This window comes from Lipophrys pholis (assembly GCF_963383615.2).
Source record: "Lipophrys pholis genome assembly, chromosome: 4".
NCBI lineage: Eukaryota > Metazoa > Chordata > Actinopteri > Blenniiformes > Blenniidae > Lipophrys > Lipophrys pholis.
In genome coordinates, this window is record NC_137637.1 from 35,361,030 (window position 1) to 35,377,051 (window position 16,022).

At 47.4% G+C, this 16,022-nt stretch overlaps 1 protein-coding gene across 11 annotated transcripts in view; it reads left to right on the forward strand.

Annotated features, from left to right (window-relative positions):
- The window catches only part of slmapa (sarcolemma associated protein a), a 59,458-nt gene extending 44,057 nt beyond the window's left edge, over nt 1-15,401 (forward strand). For 6 of the 11 annotated variants that reach the window (XM_080461554.1, XM_080461559.1, XM_080461558.1 and 3 more), the window contains 12 exons: nt 2,088-2,147; nt 3,468-3,542; nt 4,170-4,250; nt 4,404-4,463; nt 4,562-4,687; nt 4,772-4,846; nt 4,930-5,030; nt 5,407-5,611; nt 5,717-5,834; nt 7,992-8,163; nt 9,530-9,664; nt 15,058-15,399. In XM_080461554.1, the coding sequence (XP_080317680.1) occupies nt 2,088-2,147; nt 3,468-3,542; nt 4,170-4,250; nt 4,404-4,463; nt 4,562-4,687; nt 4,772-4,846; nt 4,930-5,030; nt 5,407-5,611; nt 5,717-5,834; nt 7,992-8,163; nt 9,530-9,664; nt 15,058-15,153 (1,304 nt within the window). In that variant the 3' untranslated portion in view covers nt 15,154-15,399. Of the gene's footprint in view, nt 1-2,087; nt 2,148-3,467; nt 3,543-4,169; nt 4,251-4,403; nt 4,464-4,561; nt 4,688-4,771; nt 4,847-4,929; nt 5,031-5,406; nt 5,612-5,716; nt 5,835-7,991; nt 8,164-9,529; nt 9,665-11,317; nt 11,402-15,057 lie in introns of all 11 variants that reach the window. The other 5 variants (XM_080461557.1, XM_080461560.1, XM_080461562.1 and 2 more) reach the window with 1 other exon arrangement.
- The last annotated feature ends 621 nt before the right edge of the window (nt 15,402-16,022 follow it).

Consider the following 16,022-nt stretch of genomic DNA (forward strand, 5'->3'; position numbering starts at 1 on the left):
TTGCTTAAAACCGGCTCCAAGAAATAAAGTTGTGTTATTTTGAAGTACAAAGACATTAACTGAAGTATTTATTGCAACGTTTCCACATATTGTCACTTTACTAATATCACATTGCCTTAATTAAAAATCCTATTGGCATTAGCAACTATTATTTAATAAGATTATTTAAGACATCCTAATGATGTACAACCCAGATTATTTGTCATTAACTTACCAAGTGAATATTGGCAATGAAATGAGCTGGTTTTCTATAATATTTGGTATAAAATGTGATTCTATTGACGTTTGATATATTTGGGATGAACACAAACTTTTGTAATATTTCAGGTCTTTGTTGAACGTTTCCAATAAAACATAGAATCTCCTGAACTCTGTTGGATTCAGCTCTACGTTCTGACTCTAAAAGGCAGATTCTCACTGTGTGTTTTGGGTCGTTGTCCTGCTGCATCATCAAACTTCTCCTGAGCTTCAGCTGCACACACACTGGAATTGTATTCTGTAGGATCCTCTGAATTCATTTTCACTTTAATGTCGAGCTGATCAATCCTCCAAGGCGGCGGCGATGCAGCTCAAGTCCCATTCTGTTAGATGTTTCGTTAACGTGCGGTGACTAAACCGTCTCCCAGTCTCCATGTGGAGTCAGAGAAAGTAGTATTTCCCTCGTTTCCAGTTTCAGGGATTTCTGTTTTATGGGGTTGCCCTTTGTTTGTTGGTTGTTTTTTTGCGTCACTGAGCCTCCAGTGTCGTTCCTCTGGTGTCGGCTTAGTTCCAGTTGAGTTGGTGACAGAACTAACCGTCTGCATTTCATTACTGGAGCATAACGTGCTTCCCTCTCCATAATCCATGCACGGTGCCGTCACCAGCAACAGACTAAGGTAATGGAGAGTGGAGCTTCTGTTCTCCATGGGAATAGATGGAGAAGTTGGTCCAACATGTTATTTATGTCTTTGGGAATCTAACAAGTGTTTCACTTAGATTTCCGTTTGGTAGTTAGCAGCTGTAGTTAGGGTTAGCAGTCTCACGCTGTCATTAGATGATGTCCACAGACTTTATTTCATCTGAGGCGGCAGGATCAATCAGTGTTGACATGACTTCTTCTTTTAAAGAGTTGTCTTACCCCTGAACTGTCCAGTCTAAAAGGTTTACTGTCACTTTAAAGCCATTACTCTGTTGGCTCACTTTTTCTACGAGGAATGTTCAATAAAGACATGAAGTATTTTAGTTGTTTGGTTGAAATCATGTCCTCCAATCTAACCTAAATCCACACAGTTATTAAAACTAAGAAATTTCAATGAGTACTTTTACTTTAACCTCTCTATACATACATGTTTGTCCAAATACTAAATAAGGTTCTTCAGCTGAGAGGATTGTGGTCCAGCTTCATGAGGTCTTTAACATCCTGTTTTCAACTGTTTTGCAGGGCTTTAGAATTTCATTTTCATGTTTATGGTTTTTTCAAATGGCATTTTCACTCCTGCTGTTTTTAGATTTTTACATCTTTTCTCTCTGCATGCTGCCTTTGTAGCTTTTCACCCGCATTTGTCCATCATTCTCTCCCATTGATCATTTCACTTAACAACTGTTAATTTACATGAGCAGTTTAAATAGAAAACCCACTGAAAATGTACCTGGAGTGGTCGTTTATCTCCTGAGAATCAGTGTTGGCCTCTGAAAGCTTCCCATCAACTCTTCTTTTATATTCTGCTTTTCCAGGTTGTTTCTGTTGTGGCTCGTCTCATTCATATGGCGTTACATACCTGCTCTGCCACAATAATCTATAAATTTACACTTCCTCTCACTTTTCTAAAGTAAAGACCACCCTGAGATGAATTTGGACTTCTTTTTTTTTTAATGTTTTAACAGGTGTAAAATGACTAAAGCTGGTTTTACAATATTAGACCAGTTTAGAGCAAACTGTTTCACTTCATTGAATATTTACGCCCTCAAATCATCCTAACTAGTTTTCTTTTTGACATCAGTACTAACTCATCACCAAACGAGTCGGTGCAAACCGGATGTCAAGCTCAACTGAAGCAAGACTTATTATTTAACCAACTGTAATTTTCCTGTGCTCTTTCTTTCTGCAGCCGTCAAACAACTGAAGGAAACCGTGAGCTCTTCAATCCACAAACTGGCCAACTTCGACGGTAAGAGATCTGAACGCTTGTGAGATGCGGTTCCAGGACAGCTACGGGTTTTAGTTTTTAACATGTGGTGTGAAAAAGGGGAGGAAGAAGGTCACCAGTTAACAGGGGAACCAGTTCATCCTAAACACCGAGGCTCAGAGACCTCCTGGTCCTGGTAGCGTGTCGCTCCGTGGAGCTCCTGAATCCTCTGGTCGCCTCCAGACAGAGAAACGTCTGCAGCTCCTCGCTGCTCCACTGGTTGGTTTCTGTGCTTCTTTCTCTGTTTGGGAGAACCAGGAAAGTACCTGGTAGCGGGAACCAGGAAAGTACCTGGTAGCGGGAACCAGGAAAGTACCTGGTAGCGGGAACCAGGAAAGTACCTGGTAGCGGGGACCAGGAAAGTACCTGGTAGCGGGGACCAGGAAAGAACCTGGTAGCGGGGACCAGGAAAGAACCTGGTAGCGGGGACCAGGAAAGTACATGGTAACGGGAACCAGGAAAGTACCTGGTAGCTGGTACCATGAAAGAACCTGGTAGCTTGTACCAGGAAAGTACCTGGTAGCGGGGACCAGGAAAGAACCTGGTAGCGGGAACCAGGAAAGTACATGGTAACGGGAACCAGGAAAGTACCTGGTAGCTGGTACCAGGAAAGAACCTGGTAGCTTGTACCAGGAAAGTACCTGGTAGCGGGGACCAGGAAAGAACCTGGTAGCGGGAACCAGGAAAGTACATGGTAACGGGAACCAGGAAAGTACCTGGTAGCTGGTACCAGGAAAGAACCTGGTAGCTGGTACCAGGAAAGAACCTGGTAGCTTGTACCAGGAAAGATCCTGGTAGCTTGTACCAGGAAAGAACCTGGTAGCGGGAACCAGGAAAGTACCTGGTAGCGGGAACGTAGCGGGAACCAGGAAAGTACCTGGTAGCGGGAACGTAGCGGGAACCAGGAAAGAACCTGGTAGCGGGAACCAGGAAACTACCTGGTAGCGGGGACCAGGAAAGAACCTGGTAGCGGGAACGTAGCGGGAACCAGGAAACTACCTGGTAGCGGGGACCAGGAAACTACTTGGTTGTGGTACTAACATGTAGTGGAAAAGCGTCAATTGAGATGTTTGGAAATGACACTAAATATTATTATGTATTAAAAGTATAATTTAAAATAAACTCCTGGTAGTTTATCGAGTGAAGTTTTGGCTGGGTGTCGGGACTCCGGTCTGAGTACCAGATGTGGCATGAAGGCAGGTTGGTTCTGAAGACTAATGAAGTCTGTGGTGCAGAATGTGTTGACTCCACACACTAACTGTGTGTGTGTGTGTGTGTGTGTGTCTGTGTGTCTGTGTGTAGAAGTGATGGATGCTCACTTACAGAACAACCAGACAGGAGAGGACGACATCCTGGCCAGTCCTGAAAGACTTAAAGGTAAACCAGTGAAGAGAGCTCAGTCAAATTAAAGCCCCATTGACACGACGACGTTTCAAGTATAAACGCATCAGTTTTGAAAATACAGCAGACATGCCAAAAACCATGTAGTTTTCATGTTGGGCCACTAGTGGGTGCTGTTCTTCTGCTGTTTTCAAACAGTTGTTTCCAGTGGCTCCGACCACCATTGTCATATATATGGACCCTGAATACGCAATGACAATTTTGCGTTTACACTTCAAATGTTGAGTAAACGAGGCCATGAAGTCAAATGACTTTGTTGAAACGTTACAATTTCTAAAACACATCAGTCCTTCACCGTAGAGTCCTTTAGCAGTAATACAAGCACCACTTTATTCTTTTAAAGACAAAGCTCTTGAGCCAGTAAAGCGACAGCTTCTCTGTTTCTAATCAGTCATCCACCACAGTCCAAACAACATGTCGACTTGCATTTTTCAAAACTTCCCGTATCAGTCAGCCCAACAGCTCAGGCTCACAATCTGGAGGGAAGGATTCCAGTCAGGAGTCTGACGGCAGAGCAGGGAGAGAAAACCCCTGTGTGCTATTTTCACTGTTTTCTATTTAGCCTTGTGCTTATTTTTAATCTGTGCCCCCCCCCCCCCCCAGGGAACCAGATGGACGCCAAAGAGTCAGACATGTCCGACACTCTGAGTCCCAGTAAAGACCGAAGCAGCGACGACACATCCGGTCAGCACAAACGCTTCCTCGTGTACTCCTCTTACAAAAACACGTCACGTCTCTGTAACAAAGTAGTTTATAGTTTTTCCCTAACGGTTGATAAAATACATAGTTTTTTTGGCCTCACTTGATCACTTTGATGAATATGATGTTGTTGTTCAGATGGAAACATGGACGATCAGGAGCTGAATGAACCACAGAACAGAGTAGCTCTGCTCAAAGGTACAAACTCCTCTGTTGGTAGACAGCAGTAGTTTTTTTGTTTTTATTTTTTTTACCTGCTGAGCCTCTCGTTAAATGCTGACAATGTGTTTGTGCAGCCGAGTTACATGGGGCCGGTCTGGAGCCTGGAGACACGGAGCAGGTCATCCACCACCTCCACAGGGAGCTCCTGGAGGCTCAGGAGCTGGCCAACACCGGCAAGCAGAAATGTCTGGAGCTTCAAGGTCCCTGATGAAACCATCACTCATCAAGCTTCTCTCACACTGCACTTCTCTCACTGTCAATCTAATGTGTGTGTGTGTGTGTAGCTCTGCTGGAGGAGGAGAGGAAGAACAACTCGCAGCAGAGCGAGGAGTCGACCAAACAGATCCAGTACCTGCAGAGTGAGTAGACACACACCTGAACACCTGAACACCTGAACACACACTGTGATGGAGTGAATCATCTCCTCTGACTGTGTGTTCAGCTCAGCTCGGGAAGCTGCAGGCCGACATGGAGGCACTGAGGGAGCAGAGGGAGAGCGCCATCTGCAGCACCAGAGAGGAACTGTACTCCGCCCAGGAGGAGGTATCTCAGACACCACCTCTCCTCCTTCCAGACCTCCACCCACAGTCCATCCATCCTCCTTCCAGACCTCCACCCACAGTCCATCCATCCTCCTTCCAGACCTCCACCCACAGTCCATCCATCCTCCTTCCAGACCTCCACTCCAGACTGAGTGTGACGTATTCAAAGCTCAAACAGCACTAACCCATCATTTTGTTAAAATACATTTATGCTACTTGCTGAATGTAATCAGCTCTATTTCAAGCAAATACCCCCCCCCCCCCCCCCCCCCCCCACACACACACACACACACACACACTCTCTCTCCTCTGCACACAAAGTAGGCAGGCCCCCTCCCGGTCAGTCACATGACCATCTCACCTGTTTCTGCTGGCAGATCCTGGTCCTGCGACACGCCATGGAGACGGCCACGGCAGAGCGGGAGCGCGAGATCGCCGCCCTGCAGACAGATCTGGGCGGCGTGCGCTCGGAGCTGGAGCACTGGAGGAGCACGGCTGCCAAGTACGAGGCGGAGATCAGCCGGCTGCAGGAGGCCTTCACGCTGCAGCAGCAGCAGCACAGCTCTGCAGGACATCTGCAGGGTGGGACGGGGGAACGTGTGGGGGGGGACGGGGGGACGGGGGGGGTTAAAATGGATTTATCAGAGTTATTAAAGCCCCACGTCCTTCTCTCTGGTTCTCCCACAGCGGAGTGTGTGACGTTGCAGCAGCGGTGTGTGTGTTTGCAGCAGGACTGTGATGGTCTGAGAGCTGAACGGAAAACTCTCACAGACAAACTGCGCCACCTAGAGGCCGAACTGAGCAGGTACGCACACTCCCAGGCAGAAGCCTTCAAATCCAAAAGCGTTGGGCAGTTTCTCTGGTATCCGTGGCTCATGGGGCAGTTGTTAGACCGCACGGTGACGCAGTGGTTAGCACACTCGTCTCACAGCAAGAAGGCGCTGTGTTGGAACACGGCCTTTCTGTGTGGAGTTTGCGTGTTTCTCCCCGTGTGCCTGTGGGTTTCCTCTGGGTACTGCGGTTTCCCCCACAGTCCCAAAAACATGCACTAGGGGTCCCCGAGCAAGACCCTCAGCCCCCCCCAGCTCTCCAGGACACACTTGAAAAAGAGATTATTAATCTCAATGTGGTTCTCCTGGCTAAATAAAAGTGTAACTAAGATGGGGGCTTTATGTGGACCTCGGCTGTCCCGGTGCTGCCTGAACCTTTTCTGAGTCAGACGTCACCTCTGTACACCAACAAGCCTTCAGGAACCAAACTGAGCTCTTATTGTTGAAGCTTTCATGGTCCACAGTGAAAGAAGAGCGAGGTAATACAAGAGCTCCAACATTTTACCTCCAGTTGTTTGGGCTCGCTGTGTTTCCTGCTGCAGCACGGTCGGGTTTAATCTCAGGCAGTTTGGGCTCAAACCTCCCGGCATGTTGCCTGCAAAGCTTTTTCACTAAAGAACCACCGATTTGAAGCCACGTTCACAGACGTCACACTTGCTCACCCTCCTTCCAGACGGGATCAGTGTTCCAGGCTTCAGTGGGTTGAAACGTCAAATCTGAATGGGCTCTATTGTAGTGTAATAAACTTCTTTAAAGAAAGATCTGTTCACATTGAGCAAAATAAAGTAGAACTCTTGTTACTGCATCTGGCCCCGTATTCTGCAGTTTTCATGGGTTTCTTCCACCTATGCAATCCTTTTTTTTAGCAGCCTGGAGCAGCTAAAGCCTCCCGACCTGAAAGTGTTTAGACGGGTGAATTGTAGGTGAGGGAGTGAGCAGAGTCTGTGCTCAGCGCTGGAGGGAAGCTGACTCAGGTGGAGTCCACAGGTGACTGACAGGTGACTGACAGGTGACAGACAGGTGACAGTCGGCAGCTTCTCCACTCATGAGGCTCGGAGCTCAGCAGGATTTTAACAGTTTTCCAATCAGCTGAAGGAGCCAGCAGAGTTACTGCCTGAACAGAAGCAGCTGCAGACCCCACCCACCATCTAGTCCTTGTATCTCCATTAGAACATTAGTGACTAGTTTTATTTAGTTGGGATTGGGACTGCATGTGAACGTGGCAGTGCAGATGAAGCCGTTAGCAGAGCCGCCGTCTCCACATGTGAACTGCTGGAGACACGCTGGACCAGTTTCCTCGTAAACAAGTTGATTCATGAAGAAAACTTCACGCACAAAGCTCCGTGTGGAAGGAATTACAACATGTCGAAACCAAACATACAAGTCCAGAACAAAACTGCTGGAAACCAGGATTCCTCCAAACCACAAACACATGTAGGGAAGTCATCTCTGGTTCTGCTTCGCCTCTCAACACATTCTCTCAATTAGAAGTCGCGTCAGGAGGAATTTCTCTCAGGACCAGGATAAAGATGAGACTGATGAAATCCATAACTAACCTGATCAGGAGGTGATGAAGTCAGTGAGCGAGAACAGATGGAGGAACAACAGCAAACAATGTGTTGTTAATAGGCTCAAGTCACGACACAAACATGTGCACCTTTTGTACTATCAAATGAAAAAATCACATCCTAAAGAATAATCCTGCTCTGATTTGGTTATTATCTTTGAAACTATGCATTGATACTGAATCGATCTTTCATTTAAATATAATAGCAAGACGTTGTAATGCAGTAATTATGAGGCTGTTGCACCAGATTTTAAATCTCTAATACTCAAGGAGTCCAATACTTCATTTTTAATTCCTAATATTAAGAAATTATCATTTTCCATAAATGTTGGTAAATTAAAACTCTGTACATTGAATTCATTTGTATCAGGCTGTAATTGTAATTTTAAAAGTGAAAAGCAGGAGACAGCTGCTCATAATAACCGTCCGTTTGATTTCTGGGCCTCGTGAAGGCCAGCGAGTCTCGGAGCCGTTTTCCTTCTCAGATCTCAGGTTTGTGTTTTGTGAGAAACTCTTCATCAGACGTGGTCCATGAGGATGGTTCCCCTGTTGACTGTGTGTGCAGCACCAGGGAGCAGAGCCTGGCCCTCAGCAGCAGTCTGGTGTCTCTGGAGAAGAGGGAGGAGGTTTTGCAGGACAAACTGGGTTCTCTGGAGAATCAACACCTGCAGGACGCCGGCAGGTTGAAGAGCCAGCTGGACCAGGCCCAGGCCCGCACACACACCCTGCAGAGAGAGGTACACACACACACACTGCAGAGAGAGGTACACACACCCTGCAGAGAGAGGTACACACACACACACTGCAGAGAGAGGTACACACACCCTGCAGAGAGAGGTACACACACCCACACTGCAGAGAGAGGTACACACACACACACTGCAGAGAGAGGTACACACACACACACACTGCAGAGAGAGGTACACACACACACCCTGCAGAGAGAGGTACACACACACACACACTGCAGAGAGAGGTACACACACACACACTGCAGATAGAGGTACACACACACTACAGAGAGAGGTACACACACACTACAGAGAGAGGTACACACACACTAGAGAGAGGTACACACACACTACAGAGAGAGGTACACACACACACACACTGCAGAGAGAGGTACACACACACACACACACACACACTGCAGAGAGAGGTACACACACACTGCAGATAGAGGTACACACACCCTGCAGAGAGAGGTACACACACACACACACACCCTGCAGAGAGAGGTACACACACATACACACTGCAGAGAGAGGTACACACACATACACACTGCAGAGAGAGGTATACACACACACACACACTGCAGACAGAGGTACACACACACACACACACCCTGCAGAGAGAGGTACACACACACACTGCAGATAGAGGTACACACACACACACACTGCAGATAGAGGTACACACACACACACACACACACCCTGCAGAGAGAGGTACACACACACACACTGCAGAGAGAGGTACACACACACACACACTGCAGAGAGAGGTACACACACACACACACACACTGCAGACAGAGGTACACACACACACCCTGCAGAGAGAGGTACACACACACACTGCAGATAGAGGTACACACACACACACACACCCTGCAGAGAGTGGTACACACACATACACACTGCAGAGAGAGGTACACACACACACACACACTCCAGAGAGAGGTACACACACACACACACACACTGCAGACAGAGGTACACACACACACCCTGCAGAGAGAGGTACACACACACACACACTGCAGAGAGAGGTACACACACACACACACACACACACACACACACACACACACACTGCAGAGAGAGGTACACACACACACACCTTGCAGAGAGAGGTACACACACACACCCTGCAGAGAGAGGTACACACACACACGCTGCAGAGTTCTTTTGTGTCTTTTGAGATGCACATGTACTCTAACGTGAAGGAAAATCTCATTTTGTGTGTGTGTGTGTGTGTGTGTGTGTGTGTGTGTGTGTGTGTGTGTGTGTGTGTGTGTGTGTGTGTGTGTGTGTGTGTGTGTGTGTGTGTGTGTGTGTGTGTGTGTGTGTGTGTGTGTGTGTGTGTGTGTGTGTGCAGTATGAGGACACGCAGTGTCAGCTGGCAGACCTCCGTCAGCGTTATGACAGGACGGAGCAGGAGAAGCTGAACATCCACCAGGAGCTGCAGCAGTGCCGAAGCAGCCTGAAGCTGCTGCAGGACAAAACCAGCTCAGTGAGTCTCTGTGCTGCTGCCCTCCCTCCGTCTGTCAGCCTCACCATCATCCTCCATCTTGACCCCCCAGTCCAGAGGCAGCAGGTCACTGCACTCTAAAGGCCCCTGCATCCTCCCTCTTTCAAGCCATGAGAACAAGAAGAAAATTCAGCAGTGACGTCAGCCAGCTGCCGGAAAAAAAAGCTGTTCGTTCTCCAATAAGAAGCTGCTGAATTCACAGGCCACGCCTCCTCACCGCAGGCCACGCCTCCTCACAGCAGGCCACGCCTCCTCACAGCAGGCCACGCCCCCTCACAGCAGCCACATGTCTATAAAGCGGCGTTTTAACTTTTCAACAGCAGTTTATTTCTGTCCTCCAGTGCTTTCAGAAACACATTTCTCTGAACTGTTTCAGTAATAAGAGTTTCTGTCAGAGTCGGTTGGTTTAACTCCAGGAGCTGACAGCTGTTCGTGATGCGTTCAGGTGCATCACGTAAGCCTGCACTCCGACATTTTAAAGAGCTGCGGGGCTCGTACAGTAGCGTTGTTACAAGTTAAATATGATTAAAATATGACTGATAGTCCTGAGCGAACTGGAACACGTATGAGCAGCACACGGCAGAGCAGCAGGTTCAGCAGAGCAGCTCCTACACAGAACAGCCAGGACGGCTGGAACAGCCCAAACTAATGAGGTCATTTTGTTCAGCAGGACCTACACTGCTGAACTTTCTTCTTGTTCTTATGGAGGATGAATTGGCCGTAACAGAGGCTGCTAACGGCGCCTGATGGAAGTGAACACATGAATCTTTGGCGACATGAAGCAGTTGTCAAAGTTCTAAGTCTGTATTTAGAAGAAAAGTCCAGTGAGGTGAAATGTTTTTCTGCCTTCTGATCCTGAACTGATCAATAAGCTGATGTTTGTCTGCCAAGCAGAAAATTAGTGAGGTGGAGCAGCGCCCTCCTCTTCCTCCCCTCCTCCTCCTCCTCCTCTTCCCTCAGCTCATGCTCCTCCTCCACCTCCTCCTCTTCCTCCCCTCCTCCTCCTCCTCCTTTCCTCTTCCTCTTCCTCCTCCTCTTCCCTCAGCTCATGCTCCTCCTCCCCTCTTCCTCCTCCTCCTCCTCCTCCTCATGCTCCCCCTCCATGGTCGTTCATTAGTCTTGTTTCTTCAATTTTCGTTAAAACATTTTTTTAATATGTCACAACTTTGGTTTTATTGTTGTAGATTTCTCAGTTTTATCAGTGAGTTTGATCTTTATTTAAAGTTCATATGGAGATTCAACTCAGTTGTACCATTTTACTTTTTCATTTCACTCTATTTAATTGAATTTCGTTTATTAAACTTTATTTGTACTTCAGATAATTAGACTTTTCTAATGTTATTTTGATTTAATTAAACTGCAGCACACAGAGAAACACACAATAAGCCTGGAGACTCGAACCCGGGGTTTAGTGTGTGTGTGTGTGTGTGTGTGTGGGTGTGGGTGCGTGGGTGTTGTAGCGGTGAACAGAATGACGGCCGGCGGTTCTTCTTCTGTGGTGTTTTGCTGCGTTGCTTCGTAGCCCCCCCCCCGCCCCGCTGTAGCTGCTCCATCCTCCATGTTGGTTTGGTTGATTTGCTGGCTGATTTCTTCTCCCCCCTCCCCTCCCCTCCCCCCCCCCCCACCCCCCTCTAGCCATCCATGCAGCCTGTCCCAGCCATACTCATGGGCCTCCTCCTGGCTCTGCTCTACTGGTGTTTCGGCCAGTTGTGGTAGAAGGTACCCGATATGACATCAGTCCTTGTCTGTCCGTCTGACTGTCAGTCTGTACCAGGAAACCTCCGGAGGCGGAGCCTCCTGCTGTGATGGGTTCAGGGTCGCAGGTTTCAGTGGACAATCTCAGGCTTGGACTCAAACCAACTTCAGGGAGACGGTTCCACCTCTGCTGCTGCAGCTGGAGACTTTCATTTAGTTTAAGATTGTTTATGCTGCGACAGGTGAATAAATCAGTTTGACAGAATAAAAGATTTACTACAACAGTTCATGTGGACTGAGAAGGGAGAACTTCTAAAAGATGCAAAGTGACCATCATGTCAGGGATTTCAGTATCCTGATCAATGAACTGGTTTTGGACTAAAATGAGCGTTAGACTGTGGCTGTAACCGTTTTATCTCTGCACCCTGGAACAAACCTGACAGGTTTTAAAGGGTTAAAGAATTAATGTCAACCTCACTTTAATCAGGTTTGAAAATGATTGCTGGTGTATTATGTTGAATTCCATAAAACAACTTTAATCAATGACGGCAGAACCAAGAGATGCTGAAGGTGTGAGTAGTTAAAGCCAGTTTCTGGATGTTTGAACCCTGAACCCTGACTGACAGGATGTTTCTCCTCCTGAACCTTCCTGGAAGAAGCAGCTGTGTTTTCCTCACTGCTGCTTCTGCTCTTCTGGTGTCTGCATAGCCGCCGCACCTCCTGCTCCTGCTGCCCCTCCTCCTGCTGCCCTCCTCCTCCTGCTGCCCTCCTCCTTCTGCTGCCCTCCTCCTTCTGCTGCCCTCCTCCTTCTGCTGCCCTCCTCCTCCTGCCCCTCCTCCTCCTGCTGCCCCTCCTCCTGCTGCCCTCCTCCTCCTGCCCCTCCTGCTGCCGCTCCTCTTCCTCCTCTTCCTCCTCCTGCTCGGCTCGTTTCAACCATCTTCATCGTAGAGGAACTCTACAATTTTCCACTAATTATCATCAAATACAAAATAATAGAATAATAAAAGATGTAAATACCTTCAATGGGAAAAACTGCAACCAAAAGACAAGATTAAGATACGGGAGGGGGGGGGGGGGGGGGGGGAGGGGGAGGGGGGGGGGGGGGAGAGAGGGAGGGGGAGGGGGGAGAGGGAGGGGGAGAGAGAAACAGGAGGGAGGATAAAACTAAATGATAAAATGAGCGACAGAAATACAAACGAGCCGCAAGATGAAGTGAAGGAAGTAGAAAACAGTCCAGAGACTGAAAACAACAACAACCACCAGAAAGACGCTAAACCAGCTGTTAACCAGAGAAAGATGCTGAACCAGCTGTTAACCAGAGAAAGATGCTAAACCAGCTGTTAACCAGAGAAAGATGCTGAACCAGCTGTTAACCAGAGAAAGATGCTGAACCAGCTGTTAACCAGAGAAAGATGCTAAATCAGCTGTTAACCAGAGAAAGATGCTGAACCAGCTGTTAACCAGAGAAAGATGCTAAACCAGCTGTTAACCAGAGAAAGATGCTAAACCAGCTGTTAACCAGAGAAAGATGCTAAACCAGCTGTTAACCAGAGAAAGATGCTAAACCAGCTGTTAACCAGAGAAAGACGCTAAACCAGCTGTTAACCAGAGAAAGACGCTAAACCAGCTGTTAACCAGAGTGACGCTAAACCAGCTGTTAACCAGAGAAAGATGCTGAACCAGCTGTTAACCAGAGAAAGATGCTGAACCAGCTGTTAACCAGAGAAAGATGCTGAACCAGCTGTTAACCAGAGAAAGATGCTAAACCAGCTGTTAACCAGAGAAAGATGCTAAACCAGCTGTTAACCAGAGAAAGACGCTAAACCAGCTGTTAACCAGAGAAAGACGCTAAACCAGCTGTTAACCAGAGTGACGCTAAACCAGCTGTTAACCAGAGAAAGATGCTGAACCAGCTGTTAACCAGAGAAAGATGCTGAACCAGCTGTTAACCAGAGAAAGATGCTGAACCAGCTGTTAACCAGAGAAAGATGCTAAACCAGCTGTTAACCAGAGAAAGATGCTAAACCAGCTGTTAACCAGAGAAAGACGCTAAACCAGCTGTTAACCAGAGAAAGACGCTAAACCAGCTGTTAACCAGAGTGACGCTAAACCAGCTGTTAACCAGAGAAAGATGCTGAACCAGCTGTTAACCAGAGAAAGATGCTGAACCAGCTGTTAACCAGAGAAAGATGCTGAACCAGCTGTTAACCAGAGAAAGATGCTAAACCAGCTGTTAACCAGAGAAAGATGCTGAACCAGCTGTTAACCAGAGAAAGATGCTGAACCAGCTGTTAACCAGAGAAAGATGCTAAATCAGCTGTTAACCAGAGAAAGATGCTGAACCAGCTGTTAACCAGAGAAAGATGCTAAACCATCTGTTAACCAGAGAAAGATGCTAAACCAGCTGTTAACCAGAGAAAGATGCTAAACCAGCTGTTAACCAGAGAAAGACGCTAAACCAGCTGTTAACCAGAGAGACGCTAAACCAGCTGTTAACCAGAGAAGGACACTAAACCAGCTGTTAACCAGAGAAAGACACTAAACCAGCTGTTAACCAGAGAAAGATGCTAAACCAGCTGTTAACCAGAGAAAGATGCTAAACTAGCTGTTAACCAGAGAAAGACGCTAAACCAGCTGTTAACCAGAGAAAGACACTAAACCAGCTGTTAACCAGAGAAAGATGCTAAACCAGCTGTTAACCAGAGAAAGATGCTAAACCAGCTGTTAACCAGAGAAAGATGCTAAACCAACTGTTAACCAGAGAAAGACGCTAAACCGGCTGTTAACCAGAGAAAGACGCTAAACCAACTGTTAACCAGAGAAAGACGCTAAACCAGCTGTTAACCAGAGAGATGCTAAACCAGCTGTTAACCAGAGAAAGACGCTAAACCAGCTGTTAACCAGAGAAAGATGCTAAACCAGCAGGAAGGGCGTCCCTTTCAAATTAAAAGCTTTCATCCATTCACGCCTCGGTTTCATACAGAAACACCCAACATGACTGTCTTTCTACCGTTTCCATGGAAACACATCGCCGTGGAAACTCTTCCTCTCTCACCGGCCTCTTCATCACCCTCCTCTTCCTCTCTCACCACCCTCCTCTTCCTCTCTCACCGGCCTCTTCATCACCCTCCTCTTCCTCTCTCACCGGCCTCTTCATCACCCTCCTCTTCCTCTCTCACCGGCCTCTTCATCACCCTCCTCTTCCTCTCTCACCACCGGCCTCTTCATCACCCTCCTCTTCCTCTCTCACCGGCCTCTTCATCACCCTCCTCTTCCTCTCTCATCTGAATTTTCAGTTCTTGTTCAGTTATTTTCTCTCGTCTTCTCAGGTTTGTTGTTTTTTCTTCTTTCAGCTGCTGAAGCTTGTTTGTTTGTTTGTTTGGTTTGAACTGTGGATCGTCTGCTCTTCATCTTCATCTTCATCTTCATCTTCATCTTGTTTTGTTTTTTCTTCTGAAGGTTTTTGTTTGTGGATCAAGTCGCCTCCTCCTCCTCCTCCTCTTCCTCCTCCTCCTCCTCTTCCTCCTCTTCCTCTTCTTTCCCTCAGAACCAAAACATCTTTCCTCTATTTATCTACTTCCTCCTTTTCTTCTTCTTCCTCCTCTTCCTCTTCCTCTTCCTCCTCCTCGTCTCTGTGTCCATCCAGTTTGAGTCTTTAAGGTTCTCACCTCTCTCCTCAGGGTGGGTGGAGCCACTGGGTGCCGGTCATCGCCGTGATGGTCGCTGTGACGGCCGCCGTCCTCTACCCCAACCTCCCCAAGAGCAGCTCCACCTGAACACACACACACACACACACACACACACACACACACACACACACACACACACACACACACACACACACACACACACACACACACACACACACACACACACACACACACACACACACACACACACACACACACACACACACACACACACACACACAGAGCGCTGTGAGGAGAGCATCACTGCTTTACTTGTATAAAGTATAATTGTACATAATTGTAGAGGGAATATAAAGGTTGTGGTTTCTACTCAGAAGCTTCTGGCTTTATTTTGATTTTGTTTGTTTGTTTGTTTGTTTGTTTGTTTGTGTTGGGCTGCGGTGGGAGGAGCTTCCCTTGGTTTGATTTAGTCTCTGCTGATTCCTGGGTAACAAAACGCTCTCTCTCTCTCTCTCTCTCTCTCTCGCTCTCTCTCTCTCTCTCTCTCTCTCTCTCTCTCTCTCTCTCTCTCTCTCTGTCTCTCCCTCTCCCTCTCCCTCTCCCTCTCCCTCTCCCTCTCCCTCTCCCTCTCCCTCCCTCTCTCTCTCTCTCTCTCTCTCTCTCCCTCTCTCTCTCTCTCTCTCCCTCTCCCTCTCCAGCAGCCTCCAATCAGATGTCTGATTGGTTGACTCTGATTGGTTCGTATCTGGTGTGACGTTCAGTTTCCCTCCAAACCTCCAGAATTTATTATTTAATGATTAAAGTCAAACTGACTCAAAGAAAACGAGAGAAACGAGTCGGACCTCCTTCAGAACCGTTAAACTACAACCAACCACAAGTTGATCATTTCACAACAAAAACTATTAAGACTTAAAGAGATTTACCTCCCAGAGTAGATGGTACCATCTGGTACCAGACCATCTGGTACCAGACCATCTCGGTCCCATGGTACCATC